Here is a 27,677-nt window from a genome sequence, read left to right on the forward strand (position 1 = left end):
GATACGTTAATTATTCTTTATGTCACATGTATGTATGCATGTAATATACATACACATTAATGATAGTGGGAGGAAGGGGAAATTGCATGCCACTAATAGATACTACTATTTAATTTGAATTTATACGAAAATTATACACGTGCTGTATTATAGAATGCGTCATTCTGAACAGTCAGGTGGCAATCTGTCGATAAATGACATTCTAATTGCTATAATTTAATAGGCGAATGATAAGAAAAATTACAAATAATATGTTTTAGTGCTTTTATTGTAAATGTAGTGATGCGCATACGCTACAAAAGCATCTATTACGTTGCAATATTGCAAGTTGCAACGAAGAATTGAACAGGCATGAGATTGCAATATATCATCGAAATGATACAACGACATTGGAGAAATATACGTCGTTAAGTATGTGTTACTTACAATGTTAAAGAAAACGCTTTATATTTTATTCTTTTTACAATAACAAACTAGGAATGTATAATGTATTATATGTTTTACATAGTATATATAAACCTCTTTTGTTTTTTTAAATCTAGGTCAAGCATATATGCAGACGTTATCATTTGTCTGCATTAGATAAAAATTAATAGTTTTGTTGTTTCAGTAACAGAAAACTTTATTTTTAATTACTTAACTGATAAAATAATTGGAAGCGCATAAAACATTTTTTTTTCTTTAAATACTTGAAATAATTTTTAGCCTCTACAATTTAATTTTTTTCATTTATTTGTTACAGATTATTGCAGCTGTAACTTCGCCGTTGCGCATCGATGAGTCCAAGTTTTAACTTTACAATCTTAGCGTTTTGGAAAAGTTCAAAATGGATACGAACATAATACCACATTATTATTAACAGATAATTTATTCTTCCAACAGCATAAACGATATCCCTATAATATATTTTTTTCCTTTGTTCTCTGTGTAATATCCCATTGAAAAATAGTAACAACATAAAGCGCGATGACAGATATATCGGCGTATACGGTGTTCTGCAACACAAATTAAAATATATTAAAATTTATTACTTGTATATTACAAAAAATATAATTTTAACAAGCCGGTTCTTACCACAGCAGCATCGATGCTTCTCTTCACGCGAAAAGTCTCTTCTTCAGTCTGTCTTTTAGTTTGTCCTTTAGTTTCTTCAACAATTGCAACCACGGAATTTTTCTGATTTTTTGGGAGACGAATTTCGGTAAGAATTTCTCGAGCAGCTTCTTCTTTTCTGTGTCTTTAGGTATTATTCCTTCAAGCACGCATTTACCATTGAGACAGATCTAAAAAAAGAAGTATTAAATAGGTATTAGTCTCGTTATAGACCGTATTTAAAAGAAAATAAAAAGAATATTAAAAATTATTCTCACCAAACCGTCGCCGCAAGAAGAACCTTCCGCTGCTGGTGCGGATGCTCTGCAAAAGCCTTCAATTCCAGGATATTCGCATTCTAAGCGGATGCATACCGAGGCGTCTTGTTTCTTAAAAAAAAAAGAGAAGGAAAAAAGAATTAAATTGCAAATATTTTCTATATGTTTCTGAGACAAAGCATGCAAGTATGCAAGAGTAAATTAAAATTCTAGTTTCAACTTACGTTACACGCCGGTGTACCGAGAGCCTTCATACATTGATCGTCTAAAGACATCAGAGTTCCTGGCAGAACGCGCGTTATCGGAGCACCCATTGTTACAGGCTCGTTGTAAAGACACTTTGCTCTTTCTTCGCTGAAATAATTTTTTAATTAATATAATTAATTCGTCTTCCTAATATAAAACCAACGGTGATTGGTTCTCACAGTTAGCTCGTTTCGCGCCAAACGAGAATACATTGAAAGACATATGGCGTTTTTTACGACGACGGCGTTTATCGCGTATGTGATTTCCCCCTCCCAGCCTACTTTCTCGGCCGCCGAGGATGGGGAGGGGAGTAATGAGTGCGCTCCATGCGTTCCCCCTCAGTCCTTACCGACACTCCGCGACACACACGCGCGCTATGTGTGAGACTCGACGCACACCACGAAGGGTTCCGTACACGGTTACGTACGTGTAAGCCAGCAGTCGTCGGCGTCGTCGCCGCGGTAAACGCTATATGTGTCTCTCGGTATACATTTAATGGTAGATATGGCGCAGCGGACGCGTAGCGGCTTTCCAAAGTCAAGAGAATCTCCCTACTGTGTCAAAGTTCAAGATGGACCCGTGTCGACCGGTCGGCCGGCCGCTAACTGTCCGGTGTTTCTAATCGCTTCGCGACTACGCGTACTTTTTTCGGCTGCGGATAACGAGTGTCGCGTACGGACAAGGCTCGTCTCTGGGAACGAACTATTATTTCCTGTATCCCCGCGAGATTCTCATCGTTCTGTGCCTCGGAAAAGTGCTTCGGAAAGGAAAGGTTATGTCATGAACGAAAGACACGAAGCGCCCGGCATTTTCTACCCACTTCACTTGTCACTTGCTTCAGTCGGTTCCGGTAACCGCCATTGTCAAAGCGCGGGATCTTCCGTGTACGTCGCGTCCATCTTGTTCGTCGCGTCCGTCTTCTTCGTCGCGTCCGTCTTCTTCGTCGCGTCCGCGATTCTCATCCCATCTCGAGCAAGAGGAACTCTAGGAAGATAAAGTGCGCGGGGAACATTCGATATCGCGGCCCGTCTCATTCGCCGATTCGCGTAAACTCTTGACATCGTTCGTTCTACCGAGAGTCGATCGAAGAATCACAAGTAACCTCGCTTTACGTCGCAGCCAGTCTTTTGTTTCGCGATCGAGGACTCTAGTGGAAGATCTGGCGGAAGCGAGCAACGCCACGAATATCGGGAGTGCAAATTTATAGAACAAACAATCGTTCGTCGCGCTTAATTTTTATTGTAAAATAATTGCCGCGAGAATTCATCGGCATTCTTTCGGCCGTTCGTCCCTCGAGTGTTAGTGATGTGAAAAACACGTCAAGATAATCCAGAAACTGCGACAGAAGGAAGGAAGGAAGGAAGGATGGAAGTGCTACAATACGTCAAGATAATCCAGAAACTGCGACAGAAGGAAGGAAGGAAGGAAGGATGGAAGGATGGAAGGAAGGAAGGACGGACAATACCTAACCGAATCTAACCGGACGACACAAATGTAAGTACATAATAAATATAATAACCGGCAAAACGTCGTCAGCCGTAAATCACTCAATTGCAATTATTAAAAAAAAATTATTACAATTAACTAATGTTCAAATGTAATAACGCGCGAGGAATTGGGTGGGATTTCTCGAAAAACAACGCGTGCATGGTTTTTTCTAGTAAAAAAAAAAAAAGAAAAAAAGGGGGGTAATTGGTAATAGTCATACATACGTGATAAAATCGTAGAATGCGTTTATGCTACACGAGGACCATTCGAAGCCGTTCTCGTGTAACATCAGTCCGCTCGTCATGATGAAACCGTCGTGAGCCGCGCAATCTCCGGCGCCTTTCGGATTGCCATCGTGTCGCGCTCCTATTCTGCAATGTGAACAAGTTATTTTTTATTTTTAATAGTAATTAAACAATTCTTAATTATCTTTATAAATATATTTTAACGACGCGAAAACGATCCGCGTGTTAGTTTCTCCGGAACAGATTTTAATACATTTGACTCGATCACTCGTACTACATTTCCAAAACGTGTGAATACGATTCTAGACAAATAGTGTTAAAAATATTTTTTTCGGGAGGGAAAATGATTGACGACGCTTACAAGTGACCGATTTCGTGAGCCGTAGGGATGATACCGGAATATCCACCGTTGTCTTCGACGATTCCCACGGCTTCGGACGATTGTTTCGTTGCGTTTCTATCACACGCGCCAGCTACGTACGCATATCCTGTAATCGCAAAATTTAATATTCCGCCCTTCTTTGCCCACGGATAGTTTCAGCTATGTTCACGTATTAATAAACTCACCTAAAGTCGACGGATCGCAAAAGTCGTCGGTTATCATGTTGCACATATCTAAACTGCAACAAGAACACGTTAATTATTAGTCGTTCGCGCGTAAAAATAATTTTTAGGTAATTTGAGAAATTAAATGATTAGTTTTGTCCACCAGACACACTTACTGCGTCATAGTTATCGCCATGTCGTAAAAATCTTTTGGAAATCTTTCTTCGCGATAAAAGTAATCAGCCATACTGCGTAAAGCACGATCCGCGTCCACCGATGAAACCTCGACGCGGCTGTTTTGCATATACGGAGTCGCATCCCAATCCTGAAACACAATCAGGTAGTTAATTAGTCAGGTAGTGGAAGTATATTTTTTTTTTTTTTTTTTGCGTTATACTTTTCTTCGTGGACAGCGAAAAGTATTAGAGTTAAACCTTACCGTGCCGATAATTATTCCCGCGATGTTGAATCGAATTTTAGGCGTCGTTAGCAAACGATACCTCAAGTCAACTCCGTTCCAAAACGAGACTAGATATTTCACGGTCTGTTCCATATTCTCGCCGAGTAATCTGCAACGCAAAACGGACAAATTAATTGAAAGATAATATTTGCTATCCTAATTACGATTGTTCGTAAGCTCACCGCTGACGTCGCTTATCATTTAACTTACTTGTACAAACTGTAATCGGCTACTATTATGAATTCTGGATAAATCGTATCCGGAGAGTCGCGTTTTACTCTGGAGCTATTTTCGGGATCAGTAATCTCTGGAAGAAACAGACATTCGATTATTTCCAAAGGACGCGTACGCTCGAAATTTTTAGACGCCCAATTAACTCACTGAAGTCTTTGTACGGTTCCGAAGTAGGTACTTTGTACACCACGTGGTGATGCGTGTATGCAAAATCTTCGTCGTCCGTCACGTTCTTCGTATGATGCGGTTCGTAGAGATTGTGTCCTCCGTAAAGAACGTCCTTTAAGATTCGCCGCGGCAAAGATTTGATAGCGTATATATTATTGAGCACTCCGTCCTACAAAATAAGAAAAAAGAAAATTAAGAAAATCGTTTGTTTTAAGAGAATAAAAAAAATATATTGACTATCAATAATTTCGTAAGGCAGGCGGCACGAACTTCGATTATAATTTGAAGAAATCTAAATCTTACCAGGTGTATTTGACCGTTGGGTGTGGGAGTTAGTAAAACCGAGCTCGATGAGCTTACATCTTGAAGCGGGATTCCCATGTAATCCATAGCCTGCAATAAGAAAATAATTAGGAACATATTTTCCACATATCTGTCTCGCGCACTTTTTATTATTGTAAAAATATTAGGAACTTTCTAAATCAGACATTTATTAGATATTATTATGTACATACGTTTGCTAAATTTAATATCGTGAACCGAACGTACCCTGGGCACTTCCTTGTACTGCAATCCTTCTGGCGCTTCCGAATCCGAGGATGCGGTCCACACAGGCGTATTCTCACTTGCTAGAATACCCTCCGTGGGATTCAAGTACAGTCTAACATCGTCGTTGAAAACTTTCAGCTTCAGCTCGTTCGTAGCTTCTTTGGAATCGTCTTCCTTCACCGTGCGATGTAATACAGGCACTACTTCATACTCGGGTACTGAAAGTTTGACACGGTTCGAGATTATTGTTTAACAAAAGAGTTAAGAAAAAATATTATCTCGTAAGCAGGGCGTTGTCCAACTCACCTTTATCGTGGGGCTTATGAAAAATAGACATCACTTCGTCCGGCGTCATGTACTCGTGAAGCTGAAATTATATCCTTTGATTTCGAACATCTCCGTTTTCGCCACGTCCACTTGGACAACTCGAGATATAATTAGACTATTTAATTAAATATTCCAATCTTTACCTGCTTGCATTGTGAAAACGGTATTCCGGCCAGGCATAGCAAAAGTATCGTGCGGAACATTCTCTATAGATGCCTCCGCGAGGAGATCGGTCTTCGGATTTTTTCGTCGTCGGTAGTTTTTCGTCGAAACGTTTGAGCGATCGTGTGGCGGGAGTCGCAAGCCGCGATCTCTCTCTCTCGCGTATCTTGATATTCGTGAATGTCCCGGATTCGGCGGCGAGAGAGCCCGTAGCCCGAAACGAAAAGGGACCATTTCGAGCCTCCTATAAATTAGTTGGCCGGTGTTTGATCTGTGCTCGCGATTACGCGACGAAACACTTGTACATATAACGCATGATTTGCACGCGAGTAATGAAGAAGGAATTATACAAATTCATAATTTTCGCACGTGACAGGCAACGACATACGCGAGGATCCGATCGATGAATCAAATTGACCTCTTGTCGAAGATCCAAGCTCGGGAATCTGAGTTGCATTTTTTTTTTAATCGCTCAAAAGCTGTATAGGTCACTTACGATATATGCAAATAGGCGTAGGCTACTTTTTCCGTAAAAAAATTTGTAAGAAATGAGGGAACTAACAGATAAACTAGCTCACGACACGTGCTCACTTAACGTGATAGACTTGATTGAAATAGAATATATGCTGGGCACCTCTGTATTGGTGAACGGTCACTCGGTAACTAACTGCTCGGTTACTCGGTCCGGCGAACAGTCGAAAAAACAATAGACATCTATCTGCGCCAGTCAGCTCGTCCACGATGCTTTGAAAACAACGTACACGTTGTATTTAGATCTATATCCCGTTCATTCTTTGCTACAATTTGTGAATAAAATTAATTTTAAAAAGTAAAGAATTGATAACTAAAATTATTAAAGGGTTTAAAGACCAAATTATTGAATTAAAAATAGTTATTTATGATAAACGCTTTGATAAGAAACTATTAATAATTAATATGCAACCTATGCAATTTTTTTTTAAAAAGAAGAGAAAGAGAGAGAGAGAGAGAGAAAAAAAAGAGAATTTGCTAAGACGTATCGTGTGACGTTTGATTCATCTGATTGATGTATGTACTTGTCTGAGACGTAAATTCGTACATAAATAATAATTATTTTCTTTTTGCGAAAGACATTTTTTCGTACTGACGTTCGAGCGATATTTTTACATCTGTTCGTTGCCAAATAAACCGTTTATCATGCGTCTATGGATGCTGATATATGCACCTGTAACGCATAGGGTACATTGATTACGTTATTTAATTGCACATCCATGTAGATTGTATATGCGACAATTAACGAAACGCAGAATAAAAAATATTATGTACCGTGTATGTTACATCACGGCATTTGTTCACGTTAGCATCGATCAATCATCGATCGTCGGCAGGTATTTCACTGCAGATCTTAGTAACAGCTGATTTCGTCATTAAAATATTTCGAGAATTACAATATTAGATATTTAATTTTCATAATTTTTGTATTTAAAAAAAAAATAGAAAAAAGAAAACTAAATCATTAACTTTCAAATTATATTCTTTCAATTTTATTCTTGTCTTTATCTCTCGTTAGCAAAAATATTAAAAATAACTCAATAAATCATTTTTTTTTTTTATAAAATTCAGATTTTTATATTTCGTTTTTTTCTTTTATTAAATAATTGGGACTAGGAAAAAAAAAGGGTAAAGCATGTCTTAATTATTCCCATTTATTATCTTGCGCTATACAATTTCAGTAATTTCCAAATGGCTTTATTCGCTCGCGTTTGTACGCTCGCGAGAGTTATACGCACGACGCCTGTGTAACGAGTCTTTCGCGAGATCGCTTCTTATCAAATAAATATGAACGCAGACGAAATCTCTATCGTACCGATCGAAAGTCCGCACTTTTTTACTTATTTATTTATTTTTTTTTTCTTTTTTATGGATTCACTACATCGTTCGGTACCTCGTCGAACATTTTCACGGGTACCGTATCGTAAGAATTGAATATCTGGAGGTAATGCGAAACACGCAGGCTACATTTGAAAGCCGAATGTGATCGTCGCGATCAAAGAACCGCGCGAGAATCTGACGGAGATTTTCTTGTCCGCGAAAAAGGGAAAGGGGAAACGTAACAAGCAAAAGATTCTTTCGCCAACTTCTTTCGTTCCTGTTCGCGGGTCTTCTCCGAATGCTGCGAGAAGGGATAAAATCTTTATCCGTGGCCGGCGGCGTCTGTAAGCGCGACGTCTTCGAGCTAATTATTGTATCGGTTTTTCTCATATATTTTTTTTGTATTTTTTTTTTTCTTTTTTCTCTTCCTTAGTGTTATTATTATTTAATCAGCACAGATCGTTTTGAGGGACGCGCAGCAGCGACTCTTCACAGATTGCAAATGGCACAGCCATGTTCTCAGCCTGTCGATTAGCTCCGCGCAATCTGACCCCACGTCCGTGCATTCACCGGCCTCTAGTCCTGAAAGCAAAACAAATTGTTCCTGAAGCGCGATTTCAATTAGATATCACTCGATTAGAACAGTCTAAAGAACGTCTGGAATAGGATTAAAGTGATGCAATTACGTAGAATTAGTAGTACTCCCATCCGTGAAAACCAGAATACACTTATCGTCCCTTTTACGTCCACATATATTTCGTAAAAGTATTATACGTGTATTTGTTTTACTGTCCCACCAGTAAAATTTGCCAGAGAGATATATAAAGCGACGGGACGCATTTGCAATGCTTTTGTGCATCTTTGTCAAAGAATAACCAAGAGAGAGGTGCTCTACCTCCATCGAATCGATAGGTCGCTTGTTCCTCACAAAATTGATCCGATAAGAGAGAAAGATATTTATAAAAAAAAAAAAAGAAAAATTGTACAAGATATATACATATAGGATGGAGCTGTTAAATTTCCGAATTGATTTAATCGATATTTATATTTCGGAAACTCGACAACACTTCTGATAGTTAATTAGTAACATTAAAGAAAACGGTACAGAAGTAGAGGCGTATATTACACAAAATAATGAAATAGCTTTTGGGAATCAGCAAGAATTATTAAATATATTATTAAAAGAATCGATGAGAGTGACAATGAGACGGAACTGATGTCTCGAAAAGTTCCTCGCGGGGTAAGGGTTCGCCCGTCGGTAGATTTAAAGAGAGATCACCTGAAATGTAGACGATCGAAATTCCGAAGATCCGTGTTAGCGACGCGAGGCGAAATATTCATGCAGGTCGTCGCGAGAATCGGAGAAGAGAACAGAATAGAGAGAAAGGGGTAGAACGATGGTGCAGGATTCTCTTACCGCGGCCATCGTTTCGAAAGCCGTTTTGATATCCTTTGGTCGTCGTGGAAAGCGACATTGCGCTGACCGTGCTCTTATACTTGAACGGAATAAGTTTCGGACCGTAAGTGACCTTCGGTGTGGTACCGACGGTGTAATACGAGTTGAAGAAATTGATGCTTTTCCTGGTGGTGGTGTTGACGCCGCCACCAATGCCGCTATTACTATCGTTACTGATATTACTGTATCTAGTCTTGTACCGATCGGTGTATAAGTTATTGATAATTGTCCGCGTGTATTTCGACGCCGTGCTCGCGAACGGATTTGTGACACGCTTGTAAGTCGTCGCTTTTATTGTCGTCGTCGTCATCGTCGTCGTCGTCGTCGTCGTCGTAGGTGTCGACGCGGATATGCTCGATAATGGCAAGCTCTGTGTCGATTCCCAATCTTGATACCTGTGTGGCATATTATTATGGTATTATTACATAGTAACGGTGTATTCTCTCTTCACGTCGGTACGCTAAGTAAAAGCGCCAATATCGGCAAACTGAAAACTAGGAGTCTTTTATAAATATGTTAGTCCCCTAATTTTTTTTTTTTTTTTTTAATGAAAAGGTACAGTATACTAAAATATACGAATGGGTTCAGGGATATATTCGTCGATACTGTCCAGTAAATATTTGCTCCAACTCTTAAGTTTTTTAAATTCTGCGCATTACCACGTCAAAATTTTAAGTTTTTTCTTTAATAATCATCGAAAAAAAAAATTGTTTAAAACGTAGGAAAAAAAAAAATAAAATAAAATAATAAGCTTTTAATTGCGCGCAGAAAATTCAAAGATTCACAAAATACGTGACATATCCAACTATGTTTTTGGGTAGCGTTATAAAACAAGAAGAGCCACTCGAGTTCTCAAAATATTACCTGTAGTCTGTGTTGTTGTAATGAGCGAATATCGGCCGGGCATGTATTGCGGAATTGAATATGCTGTCTCGGCGCACGTACGTCGGAATGTTTTGCGTATAATCCGGTATTATGTTCTCGTGCTCCGCCACGCACTTCCCGTTGAGGCAGTACTGGAAATCAATGTCAAGCGATTAAACAATTGTGCAAAGACATTTCGCGAAGATATATGCCGGATTGTTATCTCGGGGCTGCCATATAAAATTACGCGACATCAGCGTCGCGTATGCTGCCGGTACCGCTAGAAAATTTACGAGATCACTTTTGATGTAACTGCGCGTTACAATTGCAATGGGCATGTCGTCACGGAAGTAATACCTTGGCGTCATGCAAGCTACATTAGGAATATCAAGGTAGTCTGAAAAGGTTTTTTTTCTCCTTTTTTCTTTTTTTTTTAACGGTAATAAGATATAACAAAATCTTTCTCATTTTACCTGACCATCGCCGCACGGTGAACCCTCCGCCGCTGGACGATACGCGACGCAATATCCGGATCCGGCATCGAAGCAAAATAGCTGAGCGCAAACTCGATCGTCTTTCTAAAATATCAAATATGCACAGTTGAAAATATAGAAATATCTATCTGAACTAATTAATCGAGCCTTACGAAAATAATACTTACGAAACAAGCGCTTGTTCCGCGATCTTTTCGACATTGCGCATCTAAGGATAGGAGTTTTCCCGGAAGTACTCGGGGTAGCGCTTCGTCTTCGTGAGGCGCATTGTACAAGCAGGTCGCTGTATCACCACTAAAATAAAAAAAAAAAAAAAATTAAAAATTAAAAGATTAGCATAGACATAACTTTTCGTTACTTTTTTTTTCCTTTTTTTTAATGCTTTAAAGTCAATTAAGCGCGCAGCCACTTACTTTAAAAAATGGTGGAAGGAGGATACACTGCAGTGGGACCATTTAAAGCCCTTCTCGGTGTGCCTAAGGTCGCTCATGATGTATCCGTCTTCCCAGCGACACTTTTCGGCGCCCGGTCCACCCAGGTAGCTGGGCGGCGGTGAACCATCGTGAACGGCACCCAATCTGCGAATTCGCGTACGGCATACGTTTTATTTTCTAACGTTAACACCGGTCGCGCGGTGATAGACAAAATAGAGTTAGGCTCGCAAGATAAATAAGGTACTTACAGGTGGCCGACTTCGTGCGCGGCGACGATGATACCGCTGAATCCGCCGGTATCCTCGATTATAGCGACCGAATTCACTTTCTCGAGTCGTTTATTCACGACGCACGCCCCGCCGACGTACGCGAATCCTGTGCAAAAGAAGCTCTTTAGTCCTGTCTCGCGTTTTCATTCTAAACTACACGTGCGTGGATCGAATACGGTAGCGCTACTTCACTACTGTCATAATCGTATTCGGTATTAACGTAAGCTGTCTCGTTAAATTAGCGAAGCGTGTCTCCACCGTAAATATATTATTTTTAAACCTCGAAATTTAAAAGAAAAAAAAAAAGAAAAATCACGTGCTTTATATATTGCACTTTTTATATTGCAAATTCGATGTGCTTTCGGCATAAATTCGCGCCAAGCTTAATTTACGGCGAAGAAACGCGTCTTGTTAATACACCATAGATGTTGGTAGTATAATATCTCGAGCTTTTTATGAGGATTATTATTATTAATCCGCTTGCGAGTAGGGGTTAAAAATGAGTGGTCACGTCGACAAAAATGCGGCATGCATTCATTAATCCGCATCGCCCAAATGGTTAACGAGAGAGTTAGCTCAAGATACTGCGACAGGGTTTTACGTTCGAGACGTGACGAATCGGCCGATCAACGGATCGGGATGTCGCCTTCGCTTTCTCGTTTCTCCGATTCAGTGTCGATCGATGATGAAAAAGATAAGCGTATCTTCTTTTAGCGTTGCTCGTGATTTCAGAAACTTACCAAAGACCACGATCCGTGACAGTATAATGCAGCCAAAAGTACACAAGAATCATGAATTATTGTTCGAAAGAGAATAAGGAGCGCAGGCGATGTAAAAAAAAAATAATAATAAAAAAAGGGGGAGGAAAATTATAGAAAGAAATTGAGTTTTGAGCGATTATTCCATTCGAGTGCTTCTCGCTGCGAGGCGAGATGCGCTTGTATCATCGAAATCGCAAACGCGATAGTCGATGCGCATAAAAGATGCAAGATAATAGTATATACATAAAATGCGGAAATAGTAACAGTTGTGTAGATACAGTGGCGGATTACGATAAAATTGCCACTAGATTTCATTAGATTTCCCGTTCGTTTCTTTTATCGGGTTTCTTTTTTTATCTCAGTTTGTTGAATCGCCTTAAACCTTTAAAATATTCTCGATCCGCCACTGTACAGATACCGAAAGTTGGCGCATATGCGAAAATAGATAATTAATAATAATAAAAAAAAAAAAACACATATAGAAATAGGTTGAAGCAACTGTGCAAGGGAACAGCAGAGTTCGAAATAGGCAATTACTAGATTCATTCTCGTTGATTGAATTGCAATCTGTATGATGCGTATGTGATATCGAAATTACGTAATGAGGCACATGAAATAAAGTATTTGGTGGTATAAAATGTGTAACAAGAAGTTCGCTTAAACATAACTTCTAAAAAAAAACAATGTACAGAGACTCTAAATCATTTGTATACCGATCTTGAACTTTCAGTTGCCAGATTTCCGGCGACTAATTTTTATTTGACTCGCGTAAAATTTCTCGAGACTAGAAATCTGGAAATTGAAACTTTGTAAGGTGAGTGCATAAATGTGCAGAACTTAAAATTGAGAAAGCTAAAAGAACGATTGGGTTTTCTTTCCTCTTGGATTCGATAAAGAACGTACCTGCGGTTCCTCTATTGCACACATCATTCGCGTATTGCCTCCTGCACATATCTAATCTGCAATGCAATAACAAAAAAAATACTCTTTATCATGTTGATTTTATGCTCGGTGACATTTCTGACCTGGTCACGGGACAGATAACATTTAGGCTGGCGAAAATCTCAGACGCCTCTCGTATTAATCCTTTTGCACAAGTAAACAGTTAAAAAAAAAAAAAAACTCAAAAAATTATAGCCGTACAAAGGACAGTCGCGCGGATATTATAATCGACTCTCGAACAAGTTCGAAGCACTTTGTCTCGAGTCGTGGCTCCCTAGAATCGTGAGTCAAAATACAAATAATAATTATTCTCTCGAGAAATTGACCGCCACGTATAAAAGTGTGACACAGTACCTTGTGTTTTAAGAAAAAAGAGTTCCGTCATGTTCTTGCAATAATGCGAATTTGCGTGTGGTCGAAAGCAAACACACCCACGAAGCGAGCGAATATCCTCGGTAGAATCTCCACATACGAAAAATAATAATTTAAATAAAAGAAAAAAAAAAGTCGCGCTTGTTCTCGAAGGCAGCCTCGGGAAAACGCGTGTTGCGGAAGCGCGTGTGTGATTAATAAAATAGTAAAAAAAAATATATATATATTAAATAAAAAATATAAACGAAAGCAAAGAGAAAAGAAATTCGCTGTACACGTTTGGTGCGTAAAAGAACTATCGAGCGGCAGGATCAATTAATCAATTTTGCGCGATGGCGAGCTGGCATTTCAATTAAGCGCGACAGGCGTCGCGAGTTCGATTTATTGCACTCTTTCGCAATCGAAACAGAAATCTGCAAAATTATTCATCTAACAAGCTATCAATCACATAGATCTACGTAAACGAGGACTCAATGTGCATATGTATCGTTGCCTCGTATTTTCTTTATTAATTTGGAATAACTCGTGATAGAATTTAGACGAGATAAATTCACAGATGATGCACAAATGCTAAAAAGCTGAAGTATCACACATCGATATGCACTACAAAATTTATACATATTACGTTACTAAACATAAAGTTTGTTTAAATAATATTTAACAAAATAATTTGCAACGTTATAACTTTCAGTTTTCATTTACTTTCTACGTAAATTTTTTTACGCTTGATTTGCATCTTCTGGAAAAATAAATTAATAAATAAATAAATAAATAAAAAAGAAAAAAAAATAAAAGATTTATATTGTACTCTAGCTCGACCTACGCAGCATTATGTAACTTACGCGTACGAATAATTCTGCAAATCATTGTATAAATACATTTTGAAAGAACTACAGGAAACTCGCGTCGATTTTTACGACTTTTCGATGCAAATGCTAAACAGGCCTGTCCGGAGATGCGCGACATTTTACGTATATTCGTCTCGATTTTTATGGATCTACTAATCGATAAGTGTTCCGTGCGTGACGCAATACGCACACGATTGTCCGGCCTCACGGCTATTCGGGGCCACTCCGCGGTCGCTGATTATGCGTTATTAATTGAGATTAGTGGTACCATACCCGCTCCTTTCGCATTCGCTCCTCTTTGCCTCGAATATGTGCGTAAAAAAGCTCTGGTGGATTATAAAGTGCATCGTTTCGCAAACACCGCGGTCGCAAGTCCCTCGGCAAGTTTGCTTGATTATTATTTGCTGCATGGACTCTGCGAGAAAGATATTTCTGTCCGTGTATAACTCCGTGCGAGCGTCTTTTCGCTTCCAATAATTGGCGCGTTCTTTGCCTTGACTCTCGGACGTTTCTCAACGCAGTTGAATATCTTCCCCTCAGAATCCCAAGGTATCCCTTGACAACGCTCTACTGTGCCCGTTAGACTAAATACCATTACTTCGCGTACCGTCAACTATATACAAGCTAGTAACAATGCTGTACGTTAAAAAATAAAAGAAAAAAAAGAATTAAAAAAAAAAAAATTAAGGGGCTAAAAAAAAAATAGTAAAGCGTGATCACTATGTAATAAACCATACCGGCAGTTCCCTTAGTGCAGCGGCCGCCTTTCCTACGACGGCACATATCATACCTGTTTTGCGGAATAAAAATCGAGAGTATGAAATCATCAGAGAGAATAAAACGTGAAGATTATAATAAATATTATTAGTCGTAATGCGAAAAAGGAAGAAAACGAGGTATACACATGTACAATATATTGAAATTAGCTGAATGCTTCTAAGGAATCCAACGCGTTTCATTCGCGGCGCATCCACGCTCCTCTCGTTTGCGTCACGTTAGCCGCTAACGAGTGCTCGTTGGATTGACAAATAATAGAGAAGTATAAATTATCAAGCGAGCATTATCGTTTTTTGCGGGCGTCTTTAGCGGCCTGCCGCGACAGGTTACAGCACCCGCGGTGCCGCTTTACGGATCGGACACTCTTACTTTGTAACGGCGACGGCGATGTCGTATACAGGAAGTCTCCTCTCCCGGAAAAGATATTTGCCCATGTCAGTCAGAGCGGCCGCCGAGTCGATTGCGTCTCTTCCCACGCGATTTCTTTCTAAATACGGTGTCGCGTCTCGTCCCTGGGTACAATACAATTTTACCTTTCTTTATACATTTGCGGGGGTGAGGTACGCGCCGTCATCAACTGCAACTCTCAACTTGATTGCAGCTTTTATCTTCGACACATTTTTTTTTTTTTTTTTTTTACTCTATTGCAAAGTCCAATTAATAGGATTTATAAAAAAAAAAAAAAATTAAATCTAGATTACAATTATTTAAGTTGAGCGTAAAATTGAAAAAAAAAACGTTTTTAAATATATTTATCGAATCTTACCCGTGAGATAATTATTCCCGCTATGCTGATACGTATTTTTGGCCCCTTCAGCAACTTGTACCTCAGATCGACCCCGTTCCAAAAGGACACGAAGTATCTTTTTATCTGCACGTTATCGCCGCCGTGCAATCTGAAAACGAGAAGATCGCGTGCGTTAGGAAAACTCGCAAGTGTCAATCCGCGGAATGTGTTCGCGTGAAATAAAGAGAGAAATAAAATTCTCGTAGGTAGTCGTACGCGTTTCTCTCGCGATGAAGTGACATAAGCTTTACTCTCACCTGTACCCATCGTAATCCACAATGCAAAGGATTTCCGGGTAAATGACGTACGGTGCTTCGCGCCTCGATCTGCTATTAATCGAACGCTTAATTCTATACCTCTTGGCTAAGTGGTCGGGTTCCATAAGCGCTGCGAACATGTGCACTTATATTTACAATCTCGTAATTTTGTATTTTTTTTTTATTTTTATTTTTTCTTTTTTATTTCGATCGTTCGGTCATTCGGTAATTCGAATAAACGCGAACGAAGAAGCTTCTACATGTTGCACTCACAAAAGTCGCTGTACTCATCGCCAGTGGGTCGATCCACCTTTTTAAAAACGATGTGATGACTTGTCGGTTCCAAGTCTTCGCTACTAGTTACGTTAGGCAGTAGTTCAGGTTCGTGAAGGGCTGGCGCTTTGCTCACTACTTCTTGCAGAACCCGTTTTGGCAGTGGCCGAATAACTAATTCCGAACCGATGGTCCCATCCTATTAAAAAAGAAAAAAAAAAGACATACCCTTTATAACGGCGTAATTAATTAGATAATTAATTTATCGTACATAGTCAATGTGAAGTCGTTAAAATTAAAATTAAGAAAAAAAAAAGAAAGAAAAAAAGAAACAGATATTCAACATTGAACATTAGGTAAAATTAAATTGAATAAATAAATTAAAATTAATTATCTTGTTAAATAATCTCGCTATTAATTCGGAAAGGACTTGAAATAATTAGCCACGGGTCTTCGATTTCGCTGAACCGCTTCCGTGTGTAAACCGATAGCTCAGTATCTATAATTATCAGACGACTTAGGCCCGTACGCGTCATTCTCCAAATTATGCAAGGTTTCAATATCGCGCGTGTAAATATCGCCGGGGCATGAATCACGGTGGAGCTGAGGGCCGTGTTAAATCGAGCGTTTCCATCGAGCCGAAGTGAAGTGTTTCGCAGCGAATTGCTCGGTATTCCCGATCCGAACGCGATCGCGCCGGTCTTTCTGCAGCGTACGAGACTCGCGAGAGGTGCACTGGTCAGATCTCGAACGGAGGGGGAGTGAAAGCGAAAGGTCAGGACGGCATAAGGGTCACTTAAAACAACGCTTTTACGGCGCGGTTATGTAACCAGGCGGCATTATATGTAACGTGACCGAACCTGGACGACGTTACGTTTATGCCTTTCGTTAAAACTTTATTGAGGCTCCCACGCGCGAATAAAATCGTTGAGAAATTAATTCGCGACTTCTATCGCAGAGCTCCCCGTCGATCTTTTCCGGTAAATGACAGATATTCCGTATACGAAACAATTAACTTTCACGACTCCCGCAAAGTGTAACGCGCGATTCTAATATACTCTCGCCCGCGTACCAGTTATATTACTCGTTCGCGAGTAATGATCTCGCGCGTAATAGTGCAATTTAGATCGTCCCGACCTTTCGGGTAAGACACGCGGACGTTCGACACGTAGTGCAGCTCGCTTGCGAAACTCAATTCTGTTCCGTTGCAAAACAAAAAAAGGAAGAAAATAAAGCATCCAGAGTACGCTTTGTAACGGCAATTAACATTAACGAAATTGAGAAATTACGAAATCGGAAAAGCAATTAATTCATGCAATCAATTTTAACTGTATGGCAGAGCACACGTTATATCACACGATTCTTGAAAAAAATTCATAAAGTTCACGAATCGAGAGTCTCGTCTGCGATCGAGTCGCGGATAATCGTGACATCCGCTGGCGAATAAATTGCGAGAATTTCGCGTATCGTAAAAATTATATACGTGATAAGTATAAATATGGGGAAAAAAAAAATATTATGCGCATAGCCTCTTTTCTAGACAGCCGATTAAGACCTTTGTAAGTGAAATCAAGTCACGCTTGTTTGACCACAAAATTATTGGGCATGCAATGTCCTTTTTTTTTCTTTCTCTTTCTCTCTTTCTCTCTCTCTCGAAATTGCAAGCGAAAGGAGGACTGATGAGCAAGAGTTATTGGCTTTTATCTCCGCGGACACAATACCCTTCGCGCAAGACTTCGTCCCGACAAAGGTAAAGAAAATATTAGTTACGAGTGGAAGAGCGAAATGTCAAAACTGCGATATCGTTGGTATTTAGGTAACTTGAATGCCGCGGTCATATATAATAACATTTCATTCAATTATTTATTAACAGACGTTGAAATAAATTTTTTTTAAAATTAAATTAACATTTTTTTATAAGAGAATTTTCAAATTTAAGTGACGCGGCCACTTGTTAAATATGCGGGTAGCCTTACTCATTTATTGAAGATCAGTTTACGACTGTTTCGTGAGGATAACGAAACTCGGTAGGTGTCCATAAAATATCGATGTCATAATTTATGAAACGATGGTGGCCGTGTTCGGCGGAGTAGCACATCGGGCGGACGCGACGTTTTAATTACTTGCAATAAATCTTCATCGACGTCGTCAGACTTACGTGAGAGGATTGTTGTTTTCATTTCCGCTCGTTCGTAAATTAATCTCGCAGCGAAATAAACGATTTAGTAATATTTATAAATATAAAAGCGAGGCACTCTGTATTCTTGTGAATCGTAATCTGAAATATAAGTCGGTCGTGCATCTAGCCAGCGTTCGTCGCGAGTTTCTTTCGTTTATATCTTCGCGCTGGCGATTGCCCTTAGCTTGGCAGTGGCTTACCGCCCATTGTCATAGATAGAAACGTTACGCCGTGCGGCACGGCGAATTGCGATACTACTATAATTATAACACAGGTCCTAAGTGAGTCGCGACGGTTGACGAAAGACGACCCGCAATAATGGGGTGGTGATGAAAGGAACATTAAGAAAGAATGGCCGCTTACAACGCGCACTTTCCCATTCGCGTCTCGATGCAGCAGAATGGAAGCCATGTTCTCCGCGTCTTGATAAATGTCACCGATGTCCACGTCGACCTGGAACAATTAGAATCTCGGTTCATTAGACAGAGATCAGATGTGAGATATTTATCGAGCTGAATAGATTTTTAGATTATTACGTTTTGCGCGAGGAAGATTAAAAAAAAAGAATATGATTAATTATCTTTCAAGTAGTTTTAACTCGATAGTAAGTGACGAAGAAATCCTTGGGAGGGCCATGAAATTTTCTGATGATTAAGTTGCGGGGGCCAAAAAAAAGGAAAAAAAAAAAATAATGAGATCGCTTACATCCTTTACCCTCTCGTAACGAAGGCCGTCCGGTTGCGACGCGTTTCTGGTGACGGTCCACATCGGCAGGCTGTTGGCCGTCAACAGTCCTTCCGTCGGCTTCAAAGACAGGCTGATATCTTTACCGAAGGCTCTCAGGTGAATCTGCGGTTTCGCGTCCACGCTTCTCTTATGCACCGTGTGCAACACAGGCACGACTTCGTATGGCGGCACTACGGTTTTCAGAATGAAAAGTGCGTTTATTATACGTGACATTAAAAACTGTCCGAGTCCTTGTTTTTTTTTTATTTCTTTTTTTTTTTTTAAATATTAAAAAGAAACCCTTTCTAAGATCGTCAGCTCGGTGATTCTCGAATGACGGAATCGAGATGAATATTTATCGGGTGATTCATGATTCACGACGTGGAATTGGAGTTTAACGGCCCGTCGTTGAGCATAAAATATATTTGCGCTTCTGATCCTTCATTTCTTTGTCAAGGACGAATTGAAAAGGTGGATTGACGCGAGAAAGGCGGAAATTCCACGTTTATAGTTAGGATATTGAAAAATAATTATTTTCCTCGTTTCAAGCATCACGGTGTTAACTACATTAAATATATCGCAGGAAAAAAAAAAGAACCGGAATATAAAAAAGTACAAAGGATAACGCGTGAGGGTTTTTTTTTTTTTTTTACTATTACCAGATTCGTGTCCCGTGTAAAACACCGATAGCATCTCTTCCCTTGTCATGTGCTCGTGGATCTGAAACACAAATGGGTTTAGGTGAATGTGCGGGGGTGTCGCAACACTATTACGTAATCGAGATCGTGACCGTATCGTAATCTCGGTGCGCGCTTTATCGATCGCCTCATGAATAAATCTGCGATGAGATAAACGCCGCAAATCGATCGCGATATTTATTACTCGCGATTAGATTTCATAAATACGAAATGACGTGTAACACGACAGCGGCGAAGCGAACGTACGGCGCATCAATCGAAAGCGATAAATCGAAAGGAACATTTGCTAATTTGTCTGATGCGAAACGTTTCCTGCGCACAATTACTCGTAATTGCTCACACAGAGAAATGTACGCGATAGGCAGGAAAAGAATATGCGAGATCTTTTGTGTAAGCAAATCTAGCTTCCGGGACTCGTAATTTAGTCATTATTGGTCATTACGCTAACTCACAAGTGTTTTTTTTTTCCTTTTTTTTACTCACGCGTCTTGACAGTTCCGTGACTCCGGTTTCATTTGCTTTATTTCATTATTATTTTTTTCTTCTTCTTCTCCTTTTTTTTTAACGACTTTTCGAGCGATTTCTTGGCGGGGTATTGTCCCAATTGTACCAATATCGTGGGAATAGCAAAGTAAAATGGATACGGTAATCGGGAATGGTAACGCCGCCGGCAAAAAGACATCACGTTCCGTGTTGTAAAAAGTTACATCACGAACGGTAAAGCTATCGCGGCTCGGAATTTGTAGATTAATCCGCGACTGAAATTTCGCGTTTCACAATGCAAGCAATAAGAGCGACTAAATAACAACGTTGTTCCGACGGGTGTAAGAGACTTGTAAAATAAGAGAACGAGACTGTCACTTCTATATAGAGTAGCGAAATAAACTAACCTACTTTTCTCGTACACGTACACCCACGTACACAATATATACGTGCGGTAAATACTTGAATATAAATTCAATACGAATTTTGAATTAGCATTCGTCCGAAATCGAATAAATTACATTATTAGCTCGTGCATCAATATGCAAATTTTATTTAAAGTGACTATTTAAAGTCTCTTTTTTTTTTTCATCTCTTTTTTTATTTGCGACAATCGCTGTAATTGACTGAGAAGCTCGCTCAGGTCAGGACGGCGATTTTTCAAGTGTTCTCAGAAATCGTAGCCCGTCCGGTTTTACAGTGGCGGCCGTAATTAACGAGTATACTCGCGCATTCTGTTTTCCAATCGCGTTTCAAGGTCTGCTTCTACCATTTCACAGCATTGCTTTGCTTGCGCGGCGTGTCACAGGAATCGTGCTGCAGCTGGAAATCGTTCGAAGCCCCTGGGAGTTCTAAGGTCGATCACTTTCGCTCATTATTGCCGAGCCTCCGATCGATCGGTTTGCGCCGCGATCAATCGTTTCCCTCCTAACAAAGCGTCGACAAGATATCTACTTGCTCGAACGCTCGCAATTCCCATTTAAACGCAGCTGCAGTTAAAAACACCTAATGCTTTCGTTGTATTTTCTTAAACTTTCATGCGCGATACGTGTATATTAATTAACTGTACTCTATGTACACGTAACTCTTTAGAATTAGCTGTAACCTCTCTGTTAAAAGAAAGGAAGACAAAAAAAAAAGGAAAAAAGGAAAAGAAAAATACTTTCTGCTTTATATTAATTTTTAATAATAATTTTAATAACGTAACATTAATTTCTTACTCCGGTTTTAATTTCAACGTAAGGATTTTCTTAAATCTGCCTTGAGCTACATATGCGGGAGAGGGATTTTACGCCGGGTCGAACGGCGAACAATCGTGAATTTCTCAGGACAGTTCTAAACTCGACAATGAATTTTGTAATACCCGTCAACCGTGACACGAGCCGCGCGATTTAATCGTAATGTATTTCACGCGTCTGCGAGCATAACCGTCAAAGCGATAGAAACGCCGTCTTTCTTTCGTTTTTTTTTTTTTTCTTTCCCCTCCTGTGAAAAGTAGATTACTCTCTCGACTTAGGAGCATTCCGGTTTTTGCTTTTGATCCTTCTCTCTTTCTCTCTCCCGTTTCCCCTCGCTTTCGGTGCAACAAGTACATCGCGAAATCATGTAAATCATGTGGAACGGCTGCCGGAAATCGCCGGAGCGCGTTTCTCATCTGAAAGTAATTATTTGTACCGTTTCCTAACAACCGAAGGCTTACGTAAGCCGGCGGGCCGTCGACTGGTCGGTCCGCGATGACTATCCGCGAATGATTTAACGACTATCGAGAGAAGCACCTCTTTATTTGATTACAATGTTTAACATATCCATTATCCATCGCACTTCACGCTTTTCCGTAGACGAGACACGCGCTCGCGCACGTAAGACATCAATCACGAAGGTGCGATCTCTCAATATTTTTTATTATCGATGCGCCTTTGTAATTTATTACGCGTCCTAGTGTGCCTCGCTTTAACAGAACGCTCATCTCGACGCGGTTGTTCCTTTCTTTGTTAATCGTTATCACGTGTGCATCGAATTTGGCAATAAGATGAATTACGCGATTTTCTTTTAATTTTTTGAGGAAAAAAAATAAATAAAAAATGAAAGCACGTGGGTGAATACCGTCGAACGGTTCAACGGTTTTATCGCAATTTCGAGGTGCACGAGATTCTTACGTAAGCTAGAGGAGAGCCGGCCGTTGACCACGCTCGTGATGATTATCTACGGCGAGATGACGCGCTCACCCAACACGTGCCGAGATTCGTAACGAGCCATTAATCGTAATTCTTTCCTTTTTTTTTCTCTCTCTCTTTTTTACACGTGAATTCTTAATTACGAGGCAGTTACCATTGGTTTGTGGCAATTGCGAGCTATTAATCTCAAACTAACGAGGCTTTATTTCGTGAAACGTCCCTCTAGCGCTTGTATTTTACTTGCCTCGAGAATAACTTCGGTAAATCTACGTAAAAAAAAAACTGTGTCGACTATCGAAATTGTTGCCTGTTAAAACTTATGCTGCGCGAGGGCGAGACGTGCGAGGGGAGCGCGGGGGGTGGCGGCAGGTAGGGAGATAGGTGGTGGGAGTACGAGCGGTAGGCGGCTCGAGCCGCTTACCGCTTGCACGTACGTAACTTCCCCCACCACACTCATCCGGCACAGGTAGACCACGCATCACGTAAGAAAAAGAGCACGCGGTCGCGCCGGAAGTGAGGTGATAATTCGATGTATCCGAGGACGTATCCCGGCACGAGTTGCACCTTCCACGCTTCTCTCCACGCGGAGGATACGGGCGAACAGTCCCTTTAAAGTAAGTTCGATCCCCATTTACGTTTCACACGTGTGTTACCGGGGCGGTTATCTCGGCTCGTTGAACGCTCGCTGTAGACCCTCTTCGAGGCAGCTCGGTCAAAGTGAGAGACTTGATCGAAGTATTGAACAGTTAAAAATCCGTAGTGCATTCCGAGTAATAGGGAATAGAATATTCGATATAAATTCCGCCGTGCAATGCGTACCGGGGTCGAGCGGGCGAGATTGAGCAGCGGTCACGACACAAAACATCGCTCGGTATTTACGTAATAATCTCGAGCGCTCTGGCTGCCGTCCGAGCACGCGGTTAGGACACACCGAGAAATATCGTCATTTTAATAATCGTTGTTCTCGTTTTTGTTGCAGATGAGGAGAAGTTGAAGTACCACGTGCCATTCGAGACATTCTGAGAGGAGGAGGAGGCCTCGGAAAGGCATCGGGCATCGACGGAGCAGCTCCACGGTAAGAATTTTTTTTTTCACTTCTCTAATATTAATAATTTTTCAATAAATATTAATGTGAACGCTCCTACAATTAAAAATTTATTTTTATGTTACAGACTCTACATCCCCGACATCCTGAGAGGAGGAGGAGGCCTCGGATAGGCATCGGGCATCGACGCAACAACTCGAAGGTAAGGATCACTTCGGTTTTACGTAAAATTTATAACTTATTGCTTTTTCGATAATAGAAAACTTTTTCCTTTTTTTAATTATTTAATTGATAAATGATTTAGAAACGCGTATAGATTTTTTTTTAAGTAACTTAATTTATAGCACATATCACTAATTTTTATTTTGTACCTTTTTTCTGTTACAGATATTATACTGCCGTTACCGCCGATATTAAACGAACCGGAGCCGGTTCGTCGGTCGTTTTTTCGCGAAAATCGATAAGTATTCGGGCGTGTAAATTTATTTTGCGATTTTTATTAAAACCGGGAGTGTCGTATGGAGTCGCGCGTAAGACAGTGTTTAATAATTTGCTCTCGCGGTTATAAAATCACGGTCGGGGTGTTCGCGAGTTACTTGTGCGCGGAAGGATGACTCGTCACGTCCCAACTGAGAGGAGGAGCAGGCTCAGGATGAGCATCCTGCCTCGGCGGAGCAACTTTTAAGTAAGTATAAATTTTTTAAATAAAATCTTTTTTTTTTATCAATCTCTAATTAAATGACATGTCTATATTAATGTTTTCTTTTTTTGTTACAGCCAACGCCAGAACTCTACAACTCCGCTGAAGCTCATGCAGATCGGTGAGTCGCACAATTTATTTTTTCCTCGTTTATAATTGGGGTCTAAAAAAAATAGCGCGCGCCTAGCGTGCGCGTGATTTCTTCTAACACTGATAAATAACGCGACGAATTAATTAAAAAAAAAATTGAATCACCCGCGTGTTTAGCAATCCGCAAACACGAGATTACTTCTTTCATTTATATTTCTATCCTTTAAATTGAGTATCGGACCGTAATCAAGCGATAATCAATAATCGTCGGCATAATTTCCCTCGTAAATAGCCGGCGCACCCATTAATCACGAGTACCCCGCGGAATTATGAGGAATAATGATCGTTAATTCCTTCTCTCCCGCGTTACCTCAGGCCGGCTAATTTCCTTCTGTGCCGTAATCGCGCTAAATAATATTCAAACGTCGTAACCGAGCGCGAAATAAACGTGGAATCGTCGCGTAGGAACTCTTTGGAAACGCAGGCTCGCGTTAAGATGATATATTCCGCAAAATTAACGCGGCAGCCAGGGAAAGGAAGAGAGGCGGATATATTACTCAAGTAAATAAAGACGCGTGCGTGAATCAAACGACGGGATGCTCGCGTACCGTGAATTCGCCTCGCGGCGAAGGTGATTAACGTGAATTAGAGTCGTCACTCCGCGGCCGTTCGCTTTAATTCAACAGAATTATCCTCTTGCGGCGCGCGGACACGTACGCTTTGTCTTAAAGAGGTAATTGCACGGAATAACAGTGTCCTTGGGCGTCTTGGCGTTCTTACCTTGTGGCATCGTACGAGAGGTAGAATGATGGCCATGCAGAGAAGGACAAGGGCGCGAGTCATTTTGCATAAAAGTATTCCCGACTGGTTGCGTCACATCTCTGAAACAGAAAAAAATAAAAAATATATATCGTTGTCTCGTAAATGAGAACGAAGCCAGGCAATTAGCGCTCGATACGGCCATGCGGCCGAGTATTCTTGAAACCTCCGTTCACGTTCTTGACATTTCTGTATGTAGGTGGGCTTTACGTACTTTAGGTTCATTGTCTTCTTCGAAACTCTGAGAAGTTAATTAGCACGGCGGCATATCTGTCTACTTATCGAGATTGATAAATTAAAATTGACCGTTCAACGTCGTTATTTTTCTAACGTAATTGATATATGATTAACGAGAGAGAGAGAGAAAGATTGTATCTGTTATATTCGTTGAGTGAATGAATACGCCAGCGCAATAAAGAAATCCTAAGGTTATATAATTTTTTTTCCTACTGCAAAATGTGAAAATAAAGAATCAAATTTAACCGCGATGGGTTCACGCATGCATGAAACCGAGAACTCCCGTGCGGAGAAACGAGAGTGCGCGGCGTTGAATATAGGCGCGCGCGACGGCGCGAATACGACGGGGGCGATCCCGGAAAGAAAGTTTCATTGCATCGGATTAACGCCGAATAGACTCGTGTCAGAAACCTCAGACGTAGAGAGCATGCAAGATATCCGCGGATAGACGTTAGCGCTTCGTGTAGAAGCTCATCTTTGGATCGCGGAAAAGAAAACGATGCCCTCCGAACGAATTTCAGAAATTTCCCAAGAGTTACCCGAATAGGCTCGTCGTCGAAATTGTTATCGGATAAGATTAATTGAAATTTTAATAGTCCTTCGAATGTAGGTAAGCTCTAGCTGTCTTTTTTAAGTGATTCAGTTATACTTGAGTGGATTTCAATAACGTAGAAGCGATCCCGAGTTACGACTTAGTTATGACTTACAGAAATATAAAAGTAGCATTCGTGTGAATAATGCAACGCCGTTTTTGTCTGACCTTGCGGAAACGAGTTTGGGCGATGGCTTGCATTAACGGTGTGACATTTCGTTTACCTTATTGCTATTTGATGTAGCCGCGCGAAAAAAGTAGTATTCTCACGGGGAAATTGCTTCAACAACGACCATTTTTTCCCATGAGAAAGTGACAAATACGCTAAATTGTCTCGGGATTAAACTGTTATTCAATTTAATGAAATTAATTCTGGTGTAAGAAAATTAGGCGAGAACTAACTGCCCGGAAACTAAAGTGCATTTCACAATCCTGGCAAACGACTCTGTGAGAAAATAACGGATACTAAATTATCCTTAAAAAAAATGTTACAAAAATCCAGTTTACGAGAACAAAAGAATATCACTTTGGTCTGACCTCGAGGAAATGAGTTTGGTCCGCGGTTCTAGATTCGCGGTAACGCCTAGCTCGTTTTATTGTTTCGCGTTTTGTGGGTGAGCAAAACGAATGCTTGGTCCTCTTTTTTTACGCGGGGTGTTAATTAACTTAACCGATAATTACGAGTTATATGCATATCGGCGTTACATTCGGAAAGCCGAAGATATTATTTTTTACAAGTTATATACGTTCCGTTATTTGACGAGTTTCAGAATTACAAGCAACTATTTTAGAGAAACGACAATTACGAAACTTTCATTACGGTAAAAAAAAAAAAAGAATTATTATTTCTTGCGGGGTCAGTCTAACATTATTATAATAGCTCGGTCACTTTTAAAAATATCCAATTTTTCATCGAAAAGGTTCACGTAGAGGTAATATATCAAATTAAGTTTCCTGGAAGTTGTTCATTTTATGGACGTCAAGTATTTTAAACGAGTCTCAATTTTTACTGCCCGTATTAAAGCGACCCGATATATTTCGAACTACGTGATTTGGCGGAAATTTATGGTATTTATTTTGTCGATGGCTTTTTATGATCGCGGCGATCGCTAATTTTATTACAACGTGCGAACGCGCTGATATCCCGTCCGCAAAACGGATAAATGCAGTGAATAGCGAGCTAATCGGCGATAGCATTTATCCCGCGTTCAATGACTTTCCTTCGATCTATCGTCCGCTTATATACAGCAGGAAGTAATGAAAAGTACCTACTTCCGGAACACGAGACACCGGTCGAGAACAGATTGAGCGTCGTGAGAAATCGCGCGACTACCGGAGCTCGTATTTCTGCTTATTATATTGTTACGCTGAAATTTCAGCTGTGCGCGAATTCTATTACGAAATAAATTGTCAAAAGAAAAAAAAAAAAAAATTATACGTATGTAATTCGAACTACGCACATGACTTTGATATTAAGAAACCTGTTTCGGAAAATAAATCCTCTCGTAGATTCTGCACACCCGTGGACTTTTACGTTTACGAGTTCTTGATAAATTTCAGCATTGCGCCGGATGTTTTCCGAGTTAGATTCCATCGATACTTCGTACGGACATCGTAAAATTAATGGCGCATAATTTAGTTATCGCTCTCTTGACCAAGTTACTCTCGGTCTCCGCATAACTTTCTCGCGACTTTTTAATTTGTAATCCCCCCCTTTCGAGAGCTCTATAAACCGCGAATTAAACTTCTTATTA

General features: G+C 40.2%; 2 protein-coding genes across 4 annotated transcripts in view; both read right to left on the minus strand.

Moving 5' to 3' along the window:
* Positions 1 to 849: 849 nt before the first annotated feature.
* LOC139102848 (A disintegrin and metalloproteinase with thrombospondin motifs like) lies at positions 850 to 6,549 on the minus strand. The gene is made up of 15 exons (XM_070657004.1): positions 5,777 to 6,549; positions 5,613 to 5,673; positions 5,307 to 5,524; positions 5,061 to 5,150; positions 4,737 to 4,926; positions 4,566 to 4,662; positions 4,335 to 4,464; positions 4,072 to 4,220; positions 3,917 to 3,969; positions 3,711 to 3,837; positions 3,329 to 3,475; positions 1,595 to 1,724; positions 1,371 to 1,481; positions 1,075 to 1,283; positions 850 to 995 (listed from the first exon to the last, which is right to left on the minus strand). The coding sequence occupies exons 1-14, from the start codon at positions 5,834 to 5,836 to the stop codon at positions 1,098 to 1,100; spliced, it is 1,749 nt and encodes a 582-aa protein (XP_070513105.1). The 5' UTR covers positions 5,837 to 6,549; the 3' UTR covers positions 850 to 995; positions 1,075 to 1,097.
* A 915-nt stretch (positions 6,550 to 7,464) lies between these two features.
* Positions 7,465 to 27,677, minus strand: part of Sona (sol narae) — a 41,874-nt gene continuing 21,661 nt past the window's right edge. Inside the window, exons 3-18 of one of the 3 annotated variants that reach the window (XM_070657359.1) lie at positions 25,056 to 25,156; positions 19,745 to 19,805; positions 19,074 to 19,276; positions 18,723 to 18,812; positions 16,181 to 16,379; positions 15,908 to 16,037; positions 15,630 to 15,759; positions 15,233 to 15,375; positions 12,828 to 12,883; positions 11,143 to 11,269; positions 10,874 to 11,038; positions 10,628 to 10,754; positions 10,440 to 10,544; positions 9,967 to 10,118; positions 9,064 to 9,497; positions 7,465 to 8,228 (exon numbers count right to left, since the gene is read on the minus strand). In XM_070657359.1, coding sequence (XP_070513460.1) covers positions 8,092 to 8,228; positions 9,064 to 9,497; positions 9,967 to 10,118; positions 10,440 to 10,544; positions 10,628 to 10,754; positions 10,874 to 11,038; positions 11,143 to 11,269; positions 12,828 to 12,883; positions 15,233 to 15,375; positions 15,630 to 15,759; positions 15,908 to 16,037; positions 16,181 to 16,379; positions 18,723 to 18,812; positions 19,074 to 19,276; positions 19,745 to 19,805; positions 25,056 to 25,118 — 2,322 coding nt within the window. In that variant the 5' untranslated portion in view covers positions 25,119 to 25,156 and the 3' untranslated portion in view covers positions 7,465 to 8,091. Of the gene's footprint in view, positions 8,229 to 9,063; positions 9,498 to 9,966; positions 10,119 to 10,439; positions 10,545 to 10,627; positions 10,755 to 10,873; positions 11,039 to 11,142; positions 11,270 to 12,827; positions 12,884 to 14,823; positions 14,877 to 15,232; positions 15,376 to 15,629; positions 15,760 to 15,907; positions 16,038 to 16,180; positions 16,380 to 18,722; positions 18,813 to 19,064; positions 19,277 to 19,744; positions 19,806 to 25,055; positions 25,157 to 27,677 lie in introns of all 3 variants that reach the window. The other 2 variants (XM_070657357.1, XM_070657358.1) reach the window with 2 other exon arrangements.

This window comes from Cardiocondyla obscurior, linkage group LG05 (genome assembly GCF_019399895.1).
Source record: "Cardiocondyla obscurior isolate alpha-2009 linkage group LG05, Cobs3.1, whole genome shotgun sequence".
NCBI classification, from domain to species: domain Eukaryota; kingdom Metazoa; phylum Arthropoda; class Insecta; order Hymenoptera; family Formicidae; genus Cardiocondyla; species Cardiocondyla obscurior.

Coding starts and splice junctions, on each gene's coding strand:
- LOC139102848 (XM_070657004.1), bottom strand. CDS start 5,836: ATGTTCCGCACGATACTTTTGCTATGCCTGGCCGGAATACCGTTTTCA. Junction 4,927..5,060: donor CCAACGGTCAAATACACCTG/GTAAGATTTAGA, acceptor CTTATTTTGTAG/GACGGAGTGCTCAATAATAT. Junction 3,476..3,710: donor GCTCACGAAATCGGTCACTT/GTAAGCGTCGTC, acceptor TTCACATTGCAG/AATAGGAGCGCGACACGATG.